We start from the raw sequence: 23,376 nt of genomic DNA, 5'->3' as shown, positions 1-23,376 counted from the left end.
TAATTACACACACCTGAGTTCCTGTGTCTCCTTTGGGTCCAGTTTTTCCAGGGGGTCCTGATAATCCCTAAAAAAGCAAAACATAAATATTTACACCTTTAATGACAAACCAATAATCCAAAAAATAATCCTCCTCCTCATTTTATCTCATCTCATCTCATCTCATCTCATCTCATCTCATCTCATCTCAGCCTCGATTTTAGTGAACATCACTTATAACTGTATTATTATACAGAACAGTGGTGAACCGGTGACAGGGTCATGGGGGGCTGAGGCTCATTGATGCACGTGAGGAGTGAAAGCTGGTCTTTTTGGTTCCTGTAGCTCAGTTGCTGAAGAAGTTCATGTTGTTAATGTTTGATGGGTCAAAACCTTTTTAGCAGCAAAAGGGGACCAACACAAAATTAGGCCGGTGGCACTTATGCCTGATCGGTGTGTGTGTGTGTGTGTGTGTGTGTGTGTGTGTATAGTGATGTAATGAATATATACATTAACTTCCTACTTACATGTTGCACAGTCGTAAAAAGCATGTCGTACTCTGTGAATGTGTATGTGACAAATACAATTCAATATTTGATTTTTATAAAGATTAACAGATCGAACTCATGTACTCACCGGCGCCCCCTGCTGTCCCACTGACCCTCGTGCACCTGGGACCCCAACATGACCCTGAAACACACATTACCATCGTTACACACACACACACACACACACACACACACACACACACTCTCTTCCTCTTTCTCTCTCTGTGCAATTAACTGCATTGAAAAACTATTTGTTTTAAATTATTAAACTGATCCAGAAACAAACCTGATATCCGTTATCTCCTGGGGCGCCTCGATCACCTTTCTCACCTAGAGAACCCTGTCCAAGCAAGCACACACACACACACACACACACACACACACACAAATTCCATAATAAATTATTAAATCAATTATTGTAATAGATTGTATTAGAATCCAATTTATAGATTATACAGTGGAACCCGGTTATCTCGCCCTCGGTTACCTCAACAACCCTATTAAGTCGACGTTTTTGAAGTGGAACCGCCAAATTCTCGCTTTGTCTAAGCATTTTTTATCGGTTATGTCGATTCTTTTATGTCGCTGAACCCTGATATCTTGAGCACAAGGGGGGAAAAATTTGCCATTTAACGTCAGTTATCTCGGTGCAGCCGCAGAAGAACTCGTAGAAGTGGTGGAATCCGCGGAATCCGCGGTGCGCTTTGGGAAGAAAAGAGCAGCCGTTGAGAGAGTGCCGGTGGGAAGGCACGTACCGGGATACGCATGAGCGATAACAACGACCGCCGTGAACCAACATATACCAACAATAACGGACAGTGAGAGTGTGGAAGTTTAAATAGGAGCTGGTGATGATGATAAACGAGCATCATATGTGCGCAATTGAAGCCGGGAGCTTCAGAGAAAGCGGCAGAGAAAGCACCTGACACGCTGAAGGGGGCCGAAGGGGGCGTGGCAGGTGGATTCCTGACAGATAAACATGTACTGTATGTATTTTTATAGCATGCCTTTATCAAACAAATCACGGCAACGCTGTTGTGTGAAAAAAAACTCCAAAAACACGTGCATGCACATTCTCATTTATTAACGCACATCATGTACATAAAGAAATTTCAAGCACGTTAATATACTGCCGCCATTTTGATTTTCGTTTATCTCCATCATCGGTTATCTCGACGCTTTTTGGCGACCCCCTAGGACATCGACATAACCGGGTTCCACTGTATTTGGTTTACAAACGCACTTTTGATGTGTGTGTGTGTGTGTGTGTGTGTGTAAACAGGAAGTGGTGGTGTGTGATGAAAGAGGAGGTGTAAGGAGATCTAGACCTACTGGTTCACCTAAGGGCCCCGGAGGTCCTGGAGTCTTGCTGTCCTCTCCTGGATAACCCTAATAGAACACACACACACACACACACACACACACACACACACACACACACACACACACACACACACACACATATATATATATATATATATATATATATATATATATATATATATATATATATATATATATACCGGTCACAAAACCATACAACAACCAAAAGAGATATAACACCTGCTGATCTCTATACAATGGCAATAATGCTAATTACCTTTTCACCTTTAGGTCCTGGGGGTCCAGGTGGACCGGGCTTTCCAACATGACCCTAAAGTCGGAGAAAAAAAGAAAAGACAGAGATTGTAAATTGTTGCGTCTGCTAGCGAAAACATGCAGGCTAATCTTATATAAAGTCCCTGAAACTGCAGTCTGATTCACACACACACAAAGATCTGACTGTTCCAATCCTACTCTCAGTATGAAGCACCAACAAGGAAGTGAAGTTGCTTCAGGAAAATTATTTGGAATTCTCCAACAGATCTTCACTTGGCTTTTATCAGAGCAAGCGCTTGTGTGTATTGAGGGAACGGCGGTTTGTAGCTGAGAACCCGACATGAAATGTAACAGTAAATGGATAAAAAATCTGAACGAAATCCTAATCTGCATTAATCTGCTTGATAAACCAGTTTGCAACGTGCTGTTGAAGTCGCTCTCCAACCCTCACTCGTTGCATCTCGTTCTTTAATCACATTCACCTGTTTCTCAGCATGGAGAAAGTGAACAGCAGACTTTGGAGGAATGTTTTCACCAATCAAAAGCATTCCTGCCCACTCGAGCCATCCAAAGCATTTCTGTTCAATTTAAACCAGTTGAGGAACACGTCAATCTTACAGACTGCAAGAGCTCAGAGGAACTGCATGTTCAGAATCATCCAAGGCCTGATCTTGGAATGTCTGTGTTCTTTATGAGCGTTGATCTCCCACAGCTACATAGTGACCCTGCACTGAAAAACACTCCAAAAGCAAGCTTCATGAAGACATGGCTGTGAACAGTGTCCTCAAAAACACTCAACACCTCTGCGATCTGGAACTGATGCCTTCTCACCTCCACCAACATCACTGGCTGAGCTCACTGAAGTTCTTTTTGATGATGAATGAACACTAATCCCAACACCACACCCAAAGCTCCAGTGGTAAGCCCTCTCAGAAGAGTGGAGCAGAACACAGGGAGAAGCTCATCTGAGATCAAGGATATATGGGTTGGTGGATTCGTCAGAGGTGCACAAACTTTTGCCCATGTAGTGTACCTTTATCTTAACCATCATTTCAGTTTAGATGAAGAGATACAGAGCATTACCTGGGGTTATAATGGGAACTGTCATGGTTTTAATGGTCATAATGGGAAGTGTAGTGGTTTTAATGGTTATAATGGAAAGATCAGTGGTTTAAATGGTTATAATTGGGTGTGTGGTGGTTTTAATGGTTATATTGGGAAATGTAGTGGCTTTAATGGTTATAATAAAAAGGGTACTGGTTGTAATGGTTATATTGGGAAATGTAGTGTTTAAATGGTTATAATAAAAAGGGTACTGGTTTTAATGGTTATAATGGAAAGTGTAGTTGTTTTATTGGTTATTTTGGGATGTGTAGTGGTTTTAATGGTTATATTGTGAAGGGTAGTGGTTTTAATGGAAGCTGTAATAGTGTAATCCTGCTTTCTCTGCTTTCTGCTGATGTTATCTCTCTATACCATTTAGAACTCCTGTAACTTATAGACCACATGGTAGTGTCTACTGGACACCATTAGGGACCATTAGAACCTCATTATACATCCAGACGATCACTAAGTGCAGCTGGTTCATAGCTGATGGTATCTAAATGACGTTTGTTGTAGAAACAGTTGCTGGAAGACCACTGAAGGGTCATAATATTCGTTGGAGGTGGAACAGAGATGGAATTTTCTGGAATCCGGTAGAATCTAAAACGTGAGAAAAATCCTTGAAAGCTCATAGTTTTGGAAGCCACAATGGATCTGGGGAGAATCTACAGGTTATTTCAGAGTGTGTGGACTCTGGTGTGTTTGGTATAAATAATTGAGGAGAATTTTTGTGCAGGTTTCTGTTTTATGAATCTGCCTGGTCGTGCCGTGTGACGGCTCCCTGGGGCGCTTTAGAGTTTAACCCTGTGTTTGTTTTCAATGAAAGCAAAAGTAACTCACTGTGTACCCTTCCATTCCTGGTTCCCCCTGTGGTCCCATAACTCCAGGTTGACCCTGATGAAACACACACACACACACACACACACACACACACATGACTGAAAGATGAGATTGTGTCTAAAATCCTGATACCATCTAACTTCTCCTTATATCTAATCAAAACACATTCCTGCTGAAACGAGCTGAAAAAAATATCGTATTTTCATATTCTCCAAGATGTGGAAGAAGTTCTAATGGGTTCTGCATGCATTCTTCTACTTCTCCTCAGTGAGCTCCTCATGGAGTGCAGGAGAAATGGATTAACGCTCAGCACGCTAACAATGCTTAATGGATTTACTTAGGAAGAAGAAAAAAAACTTTATAATACCCCATTAGGAGTCTTTGATTCGAGTCCAGACTCTGTTACTGTTTAGACTCGCCGGATTCTGACAGCTAAAGGTCAACAAGACGCCATGTCGAGCTCTGGTTTCGATCTTCATCAAGTGTACCGTTTTTTAAGGAATTCAGACAAGTCTATTTCTCTGAAAGTGTTTTTTTAACAACACAATCTTCTTATTACAGCTTATATCTGAACATTAATTGCTAAATCAATGCCCATTATTAACATTATTATCTGTGAAACTCGATATTCCTGAGGAAACATCACTGATGAACTCCTGGACCAAAAATAGTCAGAAAGTGAATGGATAAAAGTCGAAGCACGCTGCAGGAAAATAAACGCCGCCATAATGAAACCGAGAGAAACAGAACGTCTGTAAAAACTCAGGTTCTTTGGCAGCTTTCTGAGGCAAAGTTTCCAAAGACAACTTTCAGAGGAACTAAAATCCTAATGGACCTCAGATCTGTTGTGTTTAAGTCACTGACCTGAAACTGGAAAGCAGGTGAAATCTGTTATAAATGGATTAACGGAGATTTTTCTTGCTTGGGCAACGTTTCAGAGTGGAGGAAAAGACCGAATCTGAGCTTTACAAAAACTCACGCGAGGAAAATGTGTTCAAGTTCAAATTCAGAATAGTTCAGTAATGAGACAAATAAACTCCACCCTACATGTGTAACTCAAATAAACTCCACCCACATGTGTAACTCAAATAAACTCCACCCCACATGTGTAACTCAAATAAATTTCTGCATGTGTAACTCAAATAAATTTCTGCATGTGTAACTCAAATAAACTCCACCCCCTCATGTAACTCAAATAAACTCCACCCCACATGTGTAACTCAAATACATTTCTGCATGTGTAACTCGAATAAACTTCACCACACATGTGTAACTCAAATAAACTCCACCTCAGCAAAAACAAACAGGAAGCTGCCTTCTAATTCCCCTGTTCCTGAAGCTGAAATGTAAAAAGGGAAGCAAAAAAGTGAAATAAAGAAGGAACTGATGTAATAATTCAGGAACTAACCGCTGGTCCTCTTGTTCCTCGAGCTCCTTTCAGCCCTCGTTCTCCTTCCTGTCCAGTTTCACCACTAGACCCCATCTCTCCCGGCTGCCCCGCTGGACCTTGGTCACCCTGATACACATTAACACAACCATGGTTTGGGAGTGAGGTAACAGCACCGTGTCTCCTACAAGTGCACTGTGCTATCTCCTGTCAATGTCCAAAAACTACTTCCTCAGGCTTGTTGGTGCTCACAGGTGGTTTCATTGTGTTCTTGACCGCTTAACTACCACTTTTCTAACTGGAGTAGCACAAGGTGCAGTGCTAGATCCAACCAGAAGTTCTAGGAGCTGAAATATCGGTCATGAGGTCTTGAATCATGCCTTACCTTCTTTCCTTGACGTCCACGTTTGCCTGGTGGTCCTTGTTTTCCTTCTGGTCCCTAATAAAAAAAATCATGTTCAAATAAAACAAACTCAAATGTAAAAATTTTATTTCAGATCCCTACATGCTTACAAACGAACACTCACCGGGAATCCTTTTGTACCAGCATCTCCCGGTGGTCCTGGAGGTCCAGGGTCACCAGCATCACTGCGTTCCCCAGTCTCTCCCATTGCACCGCGGTCACCTTGTTCACCCTGCAGCCAAACAATGCAGTGAGACACAATAAAATACCAAAAAAATTTAATAAGAGTTGTTGTTTGGATGATTATTGACCTTTGGCCCGTCCTTTCCCTGAGGTCCATCTTCTCCTGGTGGACCTGGAGACCCCTGACACACACACATACAAACACACAAATTGTAGCAAAAAGGTCTGAGTAAAAGCATCTTATTGGCATTTGCAAAGATCATCAGAATCAGACCAGTCAAGCTTTCAAACGAATATGCACCTGCATAAGCAGCTCAATAAAGAACATCAGCAAACTTCCTGAAAAATATGCACTAAATTAACACCAACACCACCACTATCATCTTCATCATCATCATCATCATCATTATCCACATCATCATCTTTATCATCATAATCCTTATCCATCCAACCATCATCTTCACAACCGTAATAATCTTGATCAACACCATCACAATCATCATCATCATCACCATCATCATCCTAATCACCATCATTATCATCATCATCAGTCAGGTAGCAGCAGTGAGACCAGTCAGGTAGCAGCAGTGAGACCAGTCAGGTAACAGCAGTGAGACCAGTCAGGTAGCAGCAGTGAGACCAGTCAGGTAGCAGCAGTGAGACCAGTCAGGGAGCAGCAGTGAGACCAGTCAGGTAGCAGCAGTGAGACCAGTCAGGTAACAGCAGTGAGACCAGTCAGGTAGCAGCAGTGAGACCAGTCAGCAGCAGTGAGACCAGTCAGGTAGCAGCAGTGAGACCAGTCAGGGAGCAGCAGTGAGACCAGTCAGGTAGCAGCAGTGAGACCAGTCAGGGAGCAGCAGTGAGACCAGTCAGGTAGCAGCAGTGAGACCAGTCAGGTAACAGCAATGAGACCAGTCAGGTAGCAGCAGTGAGACCAGTCAGGTAGCAGCAGTGAGACAAGTCAGGGAGCAGCAGTGAGACCAGTCAGGGAGCAGCAGTAAGACCAGTCAGGTAGCAGCAGTGAGACCAGTCAGGTAGCAGCAGTGAGACCAGTCAGGTAGCAGCAGTAAGACCAGTCAGGTAGCAGCAGTGAGACCAGTCAGGTAGCAGCAGTGAGACCAGTCAGGTAGCAGCAGTGAGACCATGTAGTTAAGACTAGTTAAGACTGGTAATAGCATTGCTATAGTTGTTTAACAGTCATAAGCAGCCTGAGTGAACATGCTGTATAATGGAGGAGCCTTGAGTCCAAAATTAAACCTCCACTCAGTATCCTTTAGTGAAATCCAGCTTGAGATCCAATGCTAATAATAAAACACACCTTTAACAAAACAGGACAACTAACATTGAGTTAATGATAGGAAAAAGCTGAGAGGAAAAGCTGTCGGATCCTAGCTGAGGCCTTCAGAGATGTAATTCAGAAGCAAAAATGTGGACTCACCCTGACACCTTCTTGCCCCTTCTCCCCTTCAGCCCCTGCAGGTCCGATTTCACCCTACAGGAACAAGATCTTTGTCATTTTTTTAAATCATAATTGTCTTTTCATGCTAATCAGTATAGCAGTTCTTTACTGTAAAACCACTTACAGATAAGGGGTGCCATTACTTTTCAGCATATTTTCATAAAATAACAAAGCTATAAAACCTCATCTGATGGGATTCACAAAACGGTTTGTGGTAAAATAATTACACTCGCACGCCTCCGCAGTCTGAACCACTTGTACGGCTCTACAGAACAAAGCCGCCTATTCTTCATGGTGTCAGCATCAGCATGGGTTTATACAACTCCTTACCTTGGCACCAGGTTCTCCAGCAGGTCCCTGTTCACCTTCAGGTCCTGGAAGCCCCTGTAATGGAAACACACAGCACTCGATTTAAAACTCTTGTAAACTTCGCATTGCTAATCATTCTATTAAATAAGCTACAAAATAAAATGTATTATATTATAGGAAACACGCTGAATTAACATAGCGGTAAACACGAATCAACAGCTGTAGAGTGAACATTTTACAGCATGACTAGCACGTGATAAACCGATCAGCTCAGAAACAGGCTAAAACTTGAGCTAGCATTACAATAAACAACACTAACAAAAAAACTAGCGTGAAAATAAAAAGGCTAAAATGTGAGCTAGCATTACAATAAACACACTAACAAAAAAACTAGCGTGAAAATAAAAAGGCTAAAATGTGAGCTAGCATTACAGTAAATTTTACCTCAGGTCCTTGTTCTCCATCTGCTCCCGGTTCCCCCGCTGGCCCTTTAGGCCCCTAATGGACAAACAGAACTTTTGATTGAAATCACATTTATGTAACTCAGCACTCCAAAACGTTTCATCATTCTTAATATAACACACACACACACACACACACACACACACACACACACACGACTACGTGTGAGATCTTAGCTAAATAAATGTGTTTGTGGAAATATTATTGTGAAGAAAGCGGTTGTCATCGCCAGATTACGTGGTAAACACAAGGCTGATAAAGGACATGACCTTAAGGTGTGTGTGTGTGTGTGTGTCTGTGTGTAAGAATGGAAAAACAGTGCGGCTACTTCAAACAGCCACAATGTGTTTTTGCAGCAACGAGGGGCCTGTCCTACTGATTACATGTTTAGACTAGCTGATAGGCACACACACACACACACACACACACACACACACACACACACACACACACACTTCCAGCACATGAAACGCTAGAAAGTAAATCCTATGCCCCTGCTCCCAAAACTTCCCAAAAAAAAATTTAGCCAGTTTATAAAAAATGAGGCTGAAATACTTACAGGTTCACCATGAGGTCCTCTTTCACCAGAACTTCCAGGTGGACCTGCAACACCCTACAAAGTGCACCATACTGATATTATTGTGTGTAGATACAAAACATCATCAACTGTCATTTATTTAAGATTTAATTCAATGATCAGGAAAATGGAAATATGAAATTCTGAAATGCAGAAGAGGAAGACGTTCCAACATGAGGAGGAAGAGGCCCAGAAATCTAAGGACTACCCATAAGGTCTGATAACACTCCAAAGTGAGGATGAGGGAGTCTCAGATTTCCAGAATGTTCCAGAGAAAGGAGAATGTGAAAGCCCCAAGGTGAGGAGAAAAAGGTTCCAGAGTGAGAAGATGAAATTCTGAGGAGGTCACAGAGTAAAAAAAAAGCCAGAGAGTGAGTAGGAGGACGCCTGTGGAGCCCCATAGGGAGGATGAAGGTCTAAGATGGTCCCAGAGTTAGGATGAGAAGGTCCCAGAGTGAGGATGAGAAGGTCCCAGAGTGAGGATGAGAAGGTCCCAGAGTTAGGATGAGAAGGTCCCAGAGTAAAGATGAGAAGGTCCCAGAGTGAGGATGAGAACCGAAATAAACCGAAAGTAAATAAAAGTGTTAAAAGATAGAAATCTGGAAATATGGTGGAGGAAAACCAGAACCAGTCAGCAGAGTAGTTAGAAGAAGATTCTATCTCAAGGAAAAGTGACCCTGAGAGAAGGTGATAAATGTGAAAGCAGTGTGTTTACATGTTGTGTGGAAGCAGAACGATCAGATCTTAAACACAGAGGAAATGTTGTGACAGATGAAGTGATTCTGATTTAATTGCCTCCTGTGTCAACTGGGTTTCTCTGGGCGTCATTACGCTGCAGGGACAGACAGGAAGTGGTCGTGTTGTTGTCTATGAGAACCAGCCGCATGCTGTTAACATGAACAACAGGAAATGACTGCAGCCTGGTGCTCAGACTCCTCTCAGACATGTCACCCACAGTGCTTCATCTGTTCTCCTTTCATTCCTGTTTACACGCCTCATTATCTTCTACAGGATACACCGTATCTCCACACAACCCGTTCCCGCTCCCATTACCATGCTGGGATAGAATCACGCCAACCCGGACCTGGAAACACTCCACCACATCTCCAGCATTCCTGATCATATCTCAATGACTATTATTAAAAATCTTTATCAGACATGGGAATTGACTGGCTAGAAGAGCAGAAACATCTACGTGAGAAAACATCTATGAATTACTTGCGGTTTGATGGATGTGAAGCTGCTTCATCGAGTCTCCTATAAATGATTTTTTAAATAAATTCTTTCATGCGCTGTTTGATTTTCCACAATTACATTAATTGCTTGATAAGAAAGAAGATCTGAGAAGGTCCAGGAATTAGGATGAGTGAAGAAGTCTCAGAGTGATGATGAAGAGGTTTCAGAGTGATGGTGAAGAAGTCTCAGAGTGATGATGAAGACGTCTCAGAGTGATGGTTCGGAAGTCTCAGAGTGATGATGAAGAGGTTTCAGAGTGATGGTGAAGAGGTCTCAGAGTGATGATGAAGACGTCTCAGAGTGATGGTTCGGAAGTCTCAGAGTGATGATGAAGAGGTCTCAGAGTAATGGTTAGGAAGTCTCAGAGTGATTATGAAGACGTCTCAGAGTGATGGTGAGAAAGTCTCAGAGTGATGATGAGGAAGTCTCACAGTGATGGTGAGGAAGGTTTAGAGTGATGATGAAGAGGTCTCACACTGATGGTGAGGAAGTCTCAGAGTGATGATAAAGAGGTCTTAGAGTGATGATGAAGAGGTCTCAGAGTGATCATGAGGAAGTCTCATAGTGATGGTGAGGAAGTCAGAGTGATGGTGAGGAAGCCTCAGACTCCCCGTCTCATGTCTGAGAGCCTGAGGTTAACTGTCTTCTCACTGATGTTCTTTCTGCTGTGACGTGTTTAACAGAAAATCAGAAGGCCTGCTCCTCTACAGCACTTTCTACCACATGATGAGTCGACATTTAGATGTCAGAGAAGAAAACACCCAATATGTTTGAGTAATTTCAAACCACATCATGTACATCAAGTTCAGTTTTTCCATCTGTAGCACCAGAGGGCGCTGTGGATCTAAAACCACTTGGAAAGAGACCGAGAAAAGGGTTCAGTAGGAACAGCATCCTCAGGCTATTAAACATACACACACACATCATCAGCACTAATGACAGAGAGACGTTCTGTAACTTCCTACTTCCTTCTCCAGACGCCCAGCATGTGTTACGTTCAGAGTTCAGAGGAAATGAGGGTGATAATGACGGGTTCTGTAAAACGAACATTCAGCAAAATTCACACATAGAAGTCATTCAGATGTTCACATTTAACATCTCGGTTGTTGTATAAACCCATTTCCGGAATGTTTAAAGCGACTCATAGAACGTCCTCCAGACTGTCCAGAGCAGTGCAGCAGAACGTTCTCAGACCTCCTACTTTAGTCTTGCAATTTTACACACTCTATCTGGATGGGATTCATTTCACGAGCAAAGAAAAGACAATCTTTTCACGTCACACATGGTCATGTGGTCATTCCTCCAGATATCCAACATGCTGATTGATGACTTTTAAACTCTGGACATTGTGCGTCCTGTTCAGATGCGATCGGTTTCTCTGCTAACAGTTTAACAGGAACAGGGACTGAACTTCAACATCCACTTTGCTGTTTTAGTCCACGATGCCTATGATACTAATACACACACTCGTACCTCAAACACAGATCATTCGTATATAAACTGATTCCCACATTCCAACAGAAGTGACATACGAGTGTCTTCTAGTGTCCAAAACACATACACTGGATAAAATGTAGGTGTTATATGTGGACATACCGGAGGCCCTGGAGATCCTCGCTTTCCTGGACTTCCTGCTTTGCCCTGCAAAAACACGCACGAATCAGAGGTTTGAAAGTAGGTGTGTTCAGCATCATGCAGAAGTTGTGGAACTTACAGCAAACCCAGAAGCTCCTTTCTGGCCCGGCTCGCCCTTTTCTCCCTGTAAATACAAAAGAAAGCTCTTTATATTGAAGTGAGAGAATAAAGATCCGTGTGTAGATATGTCCAGGCGTGAGTGGTCTGCTACCTTGACGCCCTCTGGTCCCGGTTCTCCGGGGGGTCCGTCGGCTCCTCTTGGCCCCTGATATGAACAAAATCCAGATGTTAGCTATGGCACTCTAGCAAACAGGCACAGGCTAAAGCCTAGCACGCTGAATGGGGACATCATTAAGCCTAACGGTTAATAGTTGACATACAGTAACTGTTACATCACATCCTGGAGGTTTATATTCCACCTATTCTGCAGAGATCTTTATAAAAAACCTTTAAACTCTTTATATCTGTATTTAATATTTTGAAATGATTCCAGAACATTTCCTGGAACAGAATTGTGTATCGTATATTTTCTACATCTGAGCATCGTTTCAGACTGCAACACGCTTCTGTTTATTTTCTTTACCAACTCTTTTAGATTTTTCTATCGAACTGCATCAAACTCTGGCATGTTTGTTTTCACAGTTTGGTTCGCTCGGGCAGGTGTGAGCAGATCACCATCAAAACAAACCTAATCAAACGGAGATCCAAAAGATCACGCAGGTTTATCTCGCTCCCACCCACGGACTCGGCACGTGGAAACCCTAATCCCACAACCAGGTACAGAAAGCGTATGAATACCTCACCCTAAGCTCATGCACCAAACACACCAGAACACACAACACTGATAACACTCACAATGTCTAGAATGTAATCAGTTGGATCTTCACACACACTAAGATCTCACAATTACACAAACCAAGCGGGAAAAGAAAACAAGTTCATATCTACAGCTGCGATCGAGGAACGCTTGATGAATTTGGAGGTCTCAACCGTTCAAGACGTTTCACAATCACACAGGGTTACATGTAGGGTTCCTTCTGGAAGTGCAGAACATGAAGCTGCCTGAAGCTTCCAAATATGCGTAACACCGATTCCTAATTCCCGGCCAAGCATACAATTAACAGAGAAATTAACAAAGAATTGTCATTTACACATTTTCCATTATCACAGCAGCAGATCTGCACAAGATCTCAAGGATCCATCACTAATTACTTCTAAAAAAATCTGCTGGGAATAAAGAGCCCCAAACAAACAAGCCCCCTGCCAGAAAAAAACAAAAAAACAAAACAGATTTCTATTTGAAGAAATGGAAATAAACAGGAAAAAGAAGTCCTGTTTAAACAGTCAGAACATCTGGATACATGTGGTAAGTGCTACCATGTGTAGGTTGAACGTATATAATTGTTCAAGGGCAAATACATGCACTTCCTGTACAATCAGATATAAGATTGCTAATGAAGCAATAAACTGAGGAAGCGAGACAGACGACAGTAGCGGTATGGCTTTCTCAGCTGGAGCACACATGTTGTGGCATTCTGTACTCGCTCGTCTAGCAGACTGTTATCCTGTACAGACACACCACTTTACTTTCCACCAAAACGCTGGAGATCCGACTCCACCGAACAAGTTCTGGATGTCCTTCTGGTATTGACCATGAGGGGGCACTGCTGCCAAAACGCACAGAGTGCACACTTCAAAGTGTATGTATATGAAGGCTTTAGTCCCCGAGTGGTCCTGGTTTATTGATCGTGACCTCATCGTGTCCACGGAGGGTTTTACGATGGACAGAGCTGATGAATTTACTTTGAACTTCTTTATTTATACGATTCACATGAAACAGATGGATGACACCAAGCTGGAAGAATCTCACAGGACGATTATGCAAAACCTTGTGCAAGATGAAAGATGGTACAGCAATCAGCACATGGGTCCTGCAAATCAGGATTCCTTTCAAGTGTTGATTATTTGCAGATTCATGATTTGCCAGGAGAAAAATAATGCACACTTTAACACCTAGAACACTGTTATTCTGACATCATAATCAGCTTTATCCCTACAGGTCATAATAAAGAATAAAACTCAATGATGAAATAAAACGATACCGCAATTAGTGGCTTACCCTCCTTCCTTTTGTTCCAGGAACACCTGGAGTACCCCTCAGACCCGTGAGACCCTAAAACAAAATATAGATTTTACTTAACATTGTGGGGGGAGAGGGAGAGGGATGTAATTAATTACACAGTATTTGTGATTCAGGCAGCAGAACATACCCGTGGCCCTTGTGGGCCGACATCTCCAGGACCTCCTGGCAAGCCTGGATAGCCCTTAACAACAGGCATATAAATAATATAAGTCACAAAATAAGGAGAAACAGTATAATTTTTGGAAGCCAAAGAGAAATAATGTGCAATATCCAGTATTATCAATAAATGGAGAAAGTCCAGATCCAGTTTAAACTAGAGGTTGATCAAAACCGATTATTCAGCACCGATAGCTAATCACTGAAACTATTGGTTATCCATACAAATAGTTTTTCCGGGTTCCAATCAGCTGTCATTACAAGAGCGGCCTCTAGAGGCGAATCACTGACTGCTGTTTTTACAAGTGCGCCTGCTCGCTTCACAAAGAGCGCTATATTTTATTTATTATTTATCATTTATGAATTATAAAATTAATTAATATATTCATATTAATTTCATTTAGTTTTTATTTTTGTACTAAAGTTCAGGACTATTTTACATGGAATGTTTTATTTTAATTTTTTTTCAGTATCCATTTTAAAAACTGGGTTTTCAGACTTAATTTTTTTTTTAAAATACGGTTGATTAATCAGTTATCGACAAGTACAATCCAACCTAGTTATCGGAATTGGTAAAATCCTAAAAAAACACTAAAGCACTTTTGGTTTGTATAAGCAGTGATGTCTAAGAATGTTCTTACCATTGAACCCTTCTCTCCTGGTGGACCCAAAGGCCCTGCTGGACCACGGTCTCCCTGAGAAAACAAACAAGTGACATTTTAAACCAATATTCACCCACAGTTCATTCAAAGGTAAATTACGTTGGAATATATTTGTCCATCAGATTGAGTCGAAAGGTAAACAGAAAGTCATGTGAAACACGTCTACGTCTACACTAATCCGATCATAATAGCGCTTTTGTCTAAACACGCACTGTGTGCACACTTTTCAATCGTTTTCCAAAAGTTGCTCATCCACACTGAACCGTCTGAAACGCTCACGTCTCTGTACTGAGCAACACGTAAAACCCTTTAAACCCGCATCATTCACATGCTGTTTTTATTCACTTTTTAAAAAGCTCCGTTTTCTTTGACTGAAACGCGTCTCAGTGTGGACGGAGGTCAAAACAGAGGGAAAAATATGTGTTTTCATGAAAAGTCCCCATGACTTCTCAATAGTCTTAAACCTCAATAGTTCTTCTTTAACATGCTATAAAAGATGTATTATGGATTGTCTTAGTGCTGCTTTGTCATTTTTTTCTTTCTTTCCTCGTTACACACTTTATGTATTATATTTGTTTTTGGAAAACGTATATCAGGGTGAACTATAAAGCGAGGACAAACCCTGAATCTGCGAACTCACTTTATTCACACCTCAGTAAACCAGGGAGGAAACATGGGGAGAACATGAAAAACGGACCCCAGAAGTGAAGTGAGGATTGTTGGAGCTGTGAGGTCGTATATTCGAGATAATACCTGTGTGTGACTGACGTGAAAGATCTTTTGTTGACTAAAAGTTCCTTCAGGCACAAGCATCAACTAAATTTCATACGATTCAACACACACAAGACTTTTCTATTCATCAATCATGAAAAGAAGACAGAGAAGTCACTTTACTTTTTCCCCAGGTGGGCCAGCCACTCCTGCAATTCCTGGAAGTCCTTCTTCTCCCTGCAAACACCCAGATGAAGAACCCAGGAAGAGAAGTTAAAGGCAGAACAGAGAAAGACACCAGAATGCATGCAGGACCATACCAGAGAAACTCAACCAAACTATAATCTCTACCATTTTTAATGGAGCGCAAGCCTGATATATGGGGCAAAACTCAGGGACTGGCAAAGGTGCTTCGAGGGGGTTGTGTGCTGGGGTAAATACTATAACCTGTGGAATGTGTCTGTAGACAACCTCAGTGACAGTGGCATTGTTCAGTGACTGTCCAAACCCAGGGTGAGGCACATCGAGGTATGTGCATTATTACTAAAACACTTCTAAACTCTCATTCATTAAATTATACACTGATCAGGTATAACATTATAACATTATAACATTATGACATTATGACATTATTGCCTGTGACGTGATTAAAACATTATCTCTTCATCATGGCACCTGTTAGTGGGTGGATATATTTACAGTCAACCCCTGATAATTCGCGGTTTGGAAAATCTGCGGGTTCTCGTTTGGAACGTAACTAATGATCTTAAAATACGCGGGAATTTGTAGCAGGACCGAATGTTCAGGAACGTTAGAATAACATTTAAAACTGTTTTCACTAACAGATTTCATAAACATTTTTAAAACACATTATTGTATTAAAGTAACATAATGTCGAGATGAATTCACTAAGGTACCATGGGGCTTACCCCCAGTAATTCCAGGGAGACCACTGTATTAGGCAGCAAGCGAACATTTTGTCCACAAAGTTGATGTTTAAAGCAGGAAGAATGGGCGAGCGTAAGGATTTGAGCGAGTTTGGACAAATTGTGACGTCAGGACTCACGTTATAGACACGTTTTCTGGGTGCACATTGGGGTTGTACTGACTAACAATTGAGACTTTCTGCTGCTGTAATCAATAACACTGTCCTGGACTCATCCCAGGAGATCACTGGCATACTTTAATGATTTATAATCCCAATAACTGGTGTCACTCAGAAGCCGCTTCGTTCGCTTCAACACAACCCACGTCTTGATGTTAGAGCAACAACGCTTGGATCAGGTACAATTTTTAGACAGGATTAAGTGATAGGACTTTGACTGGGCATGTTTAGCATGTGCGTCCCTATCAGTGGAAAAACCTACGCAGTAAATCTCAGCCTTTGTGTACAGTGCATTTGATGGATTTGTATTTGACATTCGCTCACCCAGTGTGAGGGCTTAATTCCACGATGATGACTCTAACAGACCATGAATCCTTGAAAGATATGAAAAGGGGATGAACGCAACAGTAAACTGCACTTCTTACCCCGGGGTAGGTCTCTGCAGACACTGGGCAAACACTGGGAACAGAGTTTATACACTTTCCTCTAGACGATCAGAAGAAGGACCTGTTGCCCCTGAACTTTAGGTGAGTAAAATATCTGCTCAGTAGTTAAGACATTTGACTTCTGATTGAAAGTTGTGAGTTCAAATCCCTGCACCACCAAGCTGCCACTCCTGGGCCCTTGAGCAAAGCCATTAAACCTCTAATGCTCAGATGTATAAATGAGATAATTGCAAGCAATTATGGATAATACCGTCTGCCAAATGCCATAAATATAAATGCAAATGTAATGTCTCTGTAACCCTGGAGGTAAAAAAAATAAACTGACCCCTATATTTGTCTCAGTTACAGCTTGGAAAATACACAAGTTCATGTTCTCCAGGCAACAATCTTCAGTCTTTTGTGTGGTAGACAGAAAGGTGACCTAATTACAGCTCTTTAAGCTTTAGCAAAAACCACAAACGTTTCTACACACTGACTTACACGCCAAAATGTACAACATCTGAAATGTATTCGAGTCTTGATGTAGCGAAAGTTACTGTAGTGCGTAAACGGTTTCAATTTCTTTGCATTTGCCCAATTTGTAGTCCGCAGCTTGTATTCATTACCAAACAATTCTGCCTGTTTACAAATAAACAATGCTAGCAGGCTGCTAACCCACAAGGTTTCTGTAACTAATTTCTCAGTTCAATTCAATCATTTGCACAGTGTGTTTTCGGTAAAGGAATAAAATTCCGTGTCTTGTCGGTACAGGAAATGAATCATCAGTGCAGTGTTGTGATGAAGCAGAGTTACTGTCACCAATCAGAATCCCAAAGGAGTTTATTCCTCTTACACCACATCAATTTAGCAGCAGTTCTATTGTTTTAAATCGAAGTTCAACTGGTTATTGCTATGCTATTACGATGCTAATTAGAAGGTGACACAATTCGGGTGTAGAGATCATGTGATGTGGTATGTGAGGGTGCAGTGGCTGATGGGATTCAGGATCATGGCCCTGACACTGACACTGAACATTTAAAAAAATTAATAAATAAATACTGAATTGTAAAAATGTGCTTAAATGTACATAAGTGCATAAATAATAACTATAATATAGCACATGGCTTCAGTGATTCGCCTCTAGAGGCCGCTCTTCTACTGTATAACGCGACCCGGAAAAACTATCGCTATGTTCCAGCAATCAACTATCGGTACCAATTAATTGGCAAAACCGATGAATCACTTGATCTCTACGTGCTTCTCGCCATCTGCTAGCTGTCTGTAATGTGATGTGTTCTGGCTTCAGTTGGGAAAATAGCGAAAACAATTAAAAATATATTGCACCTGATTTTCAACTCTTGACACATGTGGGTGGTATTCTGGTGAAAAAATAACCCTGGTTCTGAAAAGCAACTTAATGCCATGTTGTTGGTTTGATCACTCACCATTCTGTCTCCACAGATCACAGTTTCAGCTTTCCACTGAATTACGCTCTGTGTGTGTGTGTGTGTGTGTGTGTGTGTGTGTGTGTGTGTGTGTGTGTGTGTGTGTGTCAGTGTATGTGTGTCAGTGTGTGTGTCGGATGTTGCAACACTGGTGCTGATTTTCTGGAGATGTTTCACTGGAATATTTTCAACAGTTCTGCTCTCAAGAACAAACTCGCATGGCTGATATCTGATCTACAACTCGTCAATTTCCCAGACATCGCTCTCTGCTTTGATGTCTTCTCGTACAAGATAAAAAAAAAGGCTTGTGGGTCGACTCTGAGACCGGGAAACTCAGCACTTTTGAGTTTGGACTCATTTTATTCTGTACTGTGTCCTTAGATCTGAGGAATCTGTGTACAAACACTGCGTCAAAAAACATACAAAGATCTCGGCTTCACATGAGAAAGATCTGCCTATCAGGTGTCATTTAACTACATAGAAATGAACAATGATGTTTCCAGCAGCGCAGATGCATGAACAGTACTGAACAGATCTTCCATTTGTGTCTTCTGGACACCAAACACATGTGGTTCTTCCTCAAACTGTTACCACAAACCTGGAGGCACACAATTGTATCAGACGTCTTTGGATGCAGCATGATATTCTCCCTTCACTTGAACCAGGAGACCCAAAACCTGTTCCAGCATTGAGATGCCCCTGTGCACAAAGCCAGCTCCATGGAGATCTGCTTTACATGAGTTGGAAGATGTGGAAGATCTCTTGCAATAGAGCTCCAAAACTCCCCTACATCAGTACTTGACGTTACTAACACCCTTGTGTTGAATCTTCTCAGAGGCTTTATGAAATGAGGATCATACCATTTTGGTTATATGGGGAGGCCCAATGTCTGATTTCACACAGAAATAGTTTAATAAGTATTTTTAATGTGCGTGAATAAATCAAACCCCCATGTGACTTTCCAAGATCCGTCACTGACACAGGTTCATAAATGTATATCTGTAAGATCTGCATTCTCATTATGCATCTCCATGGTTTTTATAAAAGTACCTCATGCTTATGTGTCATATATGTAAATATGTGTGTGTGTGTGTGTGATATATTCTGAAATGATAAATAACTCCACCGCAGGTAGAAACCTGTTTAACACTTTTTTCCTATTCATGATTTAGAAGTAACACGTTGTACTTACTGGAGGTCCGCTCTTGCCGACGTTCCCCTGGTCGCCAACTTCACCCTGCCAACATCACATACAACAAACCATAAATAGATGAAGGAAAAACAGGTCCTGTGCTTCTCTCACTCACACGTTTCCTGTCTCATTCTTTCTTTCATCGCCAAATCTAGTCATTATCCTGTAATGACGGCCCTGAGAGAATTCCTGAGCCGTCATAATGAACCGCAACACGTTTTTTATCCACATCAAGCGACCCACCAGAGCGAAACCTTCAGCAGCACCTGGGCCTTAATATAACACACGAAACGCAACGCGCTGAGGGAACCCGAGCGAGGAAACATAAACTTTATCTAGGCTGAACTCGCGTCTGCCAAGTCCTCAGAAAGCTATTGTTCAAATAAATGATTCTGGTTGCTTTGTATTGACACAACAACAACAACAACAACAACAACAACAACAACAACAACCATTATTATAATCATTATAATTTTATTCGTGGAAGTAAATTCCTGAACTTTACCTTCAGTCCTTCAGGTCCTGGATCACCAATATAACCTTTCCGTCCAGGCCTGCCCTGAAACACACACACACACACACACACACACACACACACACACACACACACACACACACACACACACACACAAAATCAGTATTACAGCATGAAATTACCACAAATACAGTAAACACACACACACACACACACTTGTTAGACACACCCAAATACACACTTACAATGGGACCAGGACCACCAGGTGGACCCAAAGGGCCTTCATCTCCCTGGAAAGAAGCACACGAGGAACCGCTTCAGTAAATAATCCAAAGATGAGGCAACATAAACACTTTATTTGGGACATCAAAACATTCCACTGGTCGTGTGTGTGTGTGTGTGTGTGTGTGTGTGTGTGTGTGTAAAAGGCAAAGCTGTTTGATTGTATAAACCAGGACAAAAAAACAATTCAAAAAGACCAGTTTATCACCTCTGTTCCCTTCGGCCCTAAAGGCCCCGGCGGTCCCCTCGGTCCATCGACACCCTACACACACACACACACACACACACACACACACACACACACACACACACAATGATAAATCCGTTGAAATCTGAAGAGTTTTTTTTGTTTTGGTTTTTTTTGTTTAATGGTCAAAATTCCTAAGTATTTGGACACCTGACTTTTCCATTCTTATGTGGTTCTTCTCCAAACTGTTCCTACTACGTTTTTGCCTTGACTTGAACTAGGAGACCCAAACCTGTTCCAGCATGGCACAAAGTGCACAAAGCCAGTTTCATGAAGATCTGCTTTCCATAGGTTGGAATTGTGTGGAAGATCTCCTGTTATAGATCTCTGACCTCAGCCCTACTGAACAGAATGAATGTGAATGCTGACTGAACCCCAGGCCTCCTCACTTCCTCACCTACATCAGGACGTTGCTAACACCCTTGTAGCTGAATGAATCTCCACACAAAATCTAGTAGAACATTTTCCCAGAAGAGTGGAAGATATTATAATGGGTAATGGTGACTACATGTGAAATGGGATGTTTAAAAAGAAGCACAAACTGTAATAATCTTACAGTCAGGTGTCCACAAACTTTTGGCCGTAACATGTACGTGATCTCAGTCTAGAAAACGATGAAGTCCAGCTTTAAATCTGGAGTCAAAGTAGAATTCATGTTCACCATAAAAACTACATGTGGAACCATCAGCTAAGTTGTAGGTTAGCATGTTTGCTAGCAGAAACTAGCCGAATGCTAACTGCTAATCTAAGATCAGACTCCATACTTCTCTAATCACTACAAATCTCTCAGGAAAGTAGTTTCTTTACCTTTGGGCCTGGAGGACCGTTAGGACCAGGAGCCCCGATGTCTCCAGGAAATCCCTGAGAAAAAAAAAGACGTCTCTGATCTCATCGTCTCTACGAGTCACATGACATTTGACTCATCGCGACACAGAATACATATTAATAGTGAATTCATGTCAGGGGTTTTTATTTGCTATAAATGAGGAATTAATTTGGTCAGAAAGTTGATGGTGCAACCATAAGAGTCTGATTTCTTCTTCTAATCTCAGGAGACTAATCTGATTCCCGCCTGTGGCACTTTGGTCATTGTTCTATATCATCTGTTTATCAAAGGTACCAAAACCACAAGAAGTCTGATAATTTTCAAAAGCATCAATCAGTCTGTACCTCCACAAAAAGTCTGATCTTTGTCTGCATCACTTCAGCCACTATGAGTCTGATCTCTGGGAAACATCTCAATAACAATACGTCTGTTTAGATCAACCACCCCTATGATCCCAAAGATTCTGATCACTCAAAATCCAATCACAGCATTTTTTTTATCACAGTGGGTCACCCACAAAAATCTGATCTTCGTCCCAGACGTTTCCTTCACTATGAGTCTGATCTTTGGCTGAAGCTTCTCATATACAGTGAGTCTAATACTACTATTAGCATCTCAACAAAAAAAGATCTTATCTCCAGCTAGACAAGGAGCCTGATCTGTCAACAGCATCTTACCCACACTAAGCTGATCTAAACAAAAATATATTCAACAGCAAGTCTGATCTCTTTCTAAATCTCTGTCTAATCTAAAGTCCAATTAACGTGTAGCAATTTAGCCAGAAAAGTCCTGTTCACTCAAGAAATCTAATCTCAAGAAAACACCTCAACCAAAAAAGTCTAATCTTTATTTTCATTCTATTTGTATTATAATTAGGTTTAGATTAGACCTAATTTTATGAAATTGTAGATAGTACACAATTTTATCAGTTACATTTCCTCCTGAATTGAGTAAAAATTCAGTCTGGTTTCATCCAGAGTGTCGTGTGGACAGAAATCCACTAGATGGCAAACAGCACGTGCAAGTCCTTCAATACGCAGACCTGAACTGATCTTCATCCAGCATCTGCAGCCCAGATGGAATCAGGTTTAACTAGACAGAGCCTCGAGAAAACTTCCACAGTGATTATTTCTAAAAAGTATAGCCACTGATGCCATGTCCAATCTAGACTGAGATGCTGAACAAAGCCTTGCTGTAAACACTTCTTATCTCCTCATGTTTCCCAGAAAAAACAGTTGGCATCAAAAACATTTGACTACTGGAACCTCAAATACAGTAACTATTATAAACGCTACTCAAGGGCTTCTAAACCGGGCTGTTTGATTACCTCATGCCCCCGAGCTCTAATGCTAGCACTGCGCTAATCCTGGGGAGCTTAGTGACCTACAGCATTCACTTCAAACACGAGTACCTGAGTGCTTTCAAATCACTGACGCCATCTTTTTTTTAATCTTAAATCACCTGCTTTGTAAACTAAAGTTCTGCTAAAATGTTTTTTGAGACAAAAGTAATTAAATGACTTTAATATGCAGGTCCAAACACAAGACCAGATAATTATAGTATAGAATTTCAAAGAAACATTCTTCAACATACTGCATCATAACCAAGAACTGACATTCAGGTCAGTTCAGGATTTGAGGAACTCAGTGAGGAACCTTCACGGTCTGATCTGATGAAGAGCAAGTCATTTGCCTGGACTGATTCTATCATATATATTTTCATGTTTTTAAGTTTTGATGTGGATTGATGTGCATATTGGTGATGAGTTGGTGGTCCATACCTCAGGTCCAGGAGGCCCTGGTGGTCCTGGGGCACCTAGGTCACCTGTTTTCCCCTTTCAGACAAAGACAAAAAGGAGGTATGTATAATTAATATGCCCAGGTATGCACAAATAGATAGAGGCTTGGTCTCCAGTAACTCAGGCTGATGTTCACCTATCACAGACACAAGACAAATGGACTCTAACATTAAGGCAACAGTGAATTC

General features: G+C 41.5%; 1 protein-coding gene and 1 long non-coding RNA gene across 2 annotated transcripts in view; both read right to left on the bottom strand.

The window, feature by feature from the left end:
• The window catches only part of LOC124399282 (collagen alpha-1(XXIV) chain), a 74,350-nt gene that overhangs the window by 7,839 nt on the left and 43,135 nt on the right, over positions 1-23,376 (bottom strand). Inside the window, exons 19-45 of the mRNA XM_046870125.1 lie at positions 23,171-23,224; positions 21,372-21,425; positions 20,526-20,579; positions 20,281-20,325; positions 20,066-20,119; positions 19,561-19,605; positions 15,577-15,630; positions 14,662-14,715; positions 13,992-14,045; positions 13,841-13,894; positions 11,933-11,986; positions 11,801-11,845; positions 11,683-11,727; positions 8,833-8,886; positions 8,256-8,309; positions 7,833-7,886; positions 7,482-7,535; positions 6,172-6,225; positions 5,985-6,092; positions 5,843-5,896; positions 5,479-5,586; positions 4,071-4,124; positions 2,128-2,181; positions 1,860-1,916; positions 814-867; positions 616-669; positions 14-67 (exon numbers count right to left, since the gene is read on the bottom strand). Of these exons, the coding sequence (XP_046726081.1) occupies positions 14-67; positions 616-669; positions 814-867; positions 1,860-1,916; positions 2,128-2,181; positions 4,071-4,124; positions 5,479-5,586; positions 5,843-5,896; positions 5,985-6,092; positions 6,172-6,225; positions 7,482-7,535; positions 7,833-7,886; positions 8,256-8,309; positions 8,833-8,886; positions 11,683-11,727; positions 11,801-11,845; positions 11,933-11,986; positions 13,841-13,894; positions 13,992-14,045; positions 14,662-14,715; positions 15,577-15,630; positions 19,561-19,605; positions 20,066-20,119; positions 20,281-20,325; positions 20,526-20,579; positions 21,372-21,425; positions 23,171-23,224 (1,533 nt within the window). The remainder of the gene's footprint in view (positions 1-13; positions 68-615; positions 670-813; positions 868-1,859; positions 1,917-2,127; positions 2,182-4,070; positions 4,125-5,478; positions 5,587-5,842; positions 5,897-5,984; positions 6,093-6,171; positions 6,226-7,481; positions 7,536-7,832; positions 7,887-8,255; positions 8,310-8,832; positions 8,887-11,682; positions 11,728-11,800; positions 11,846-11,932; positions 11,987-13,840; positions 13,895-13,991; positions 14,046-14,661; positions 14,716-15,576; positions 15,631-19,560; positions 19,606-20,065; positions 20,120-20,280; positions 20,326-20,525; positions 20,580-21,371; positions 21,426-23,170; positions 23,225-23,376) is intronic.
• LOC124399284 lies at positions 9,184-11,676 on the bottom strand. Its single transcript, XR_006928194.1, has 2 exons — positions 9,806-11,676; positions 9,184-9,682 (listed from the first exon to the last, which is right to left on the bottom strand). It is a non-coding gene; the product is annotated as an uncharacterized LOC124399284 (long non-coding RNA).

Source organism: Silurus meridionalis, chromosome 16, assembly GCF_014805685.1.
Source record: "Silurus meridionalis isolate SWU-2019-XX chromosome 16, ASM1480568v1, whole genome shotgun sequence".
In the NCBI taxonomy this organism is placed as follows: domain Eukaryota; kingdom Metazoa; phylum Chordata; class Actinopteri; order Siluriformes; family Siluridae; genus Silurus; species Silurus meridionalis.
The sequence above is the reverse complement of the archived record's forward strand: the minus strand, read 5'-3'. Positions and strand labels throughout refer to the sequence as shown.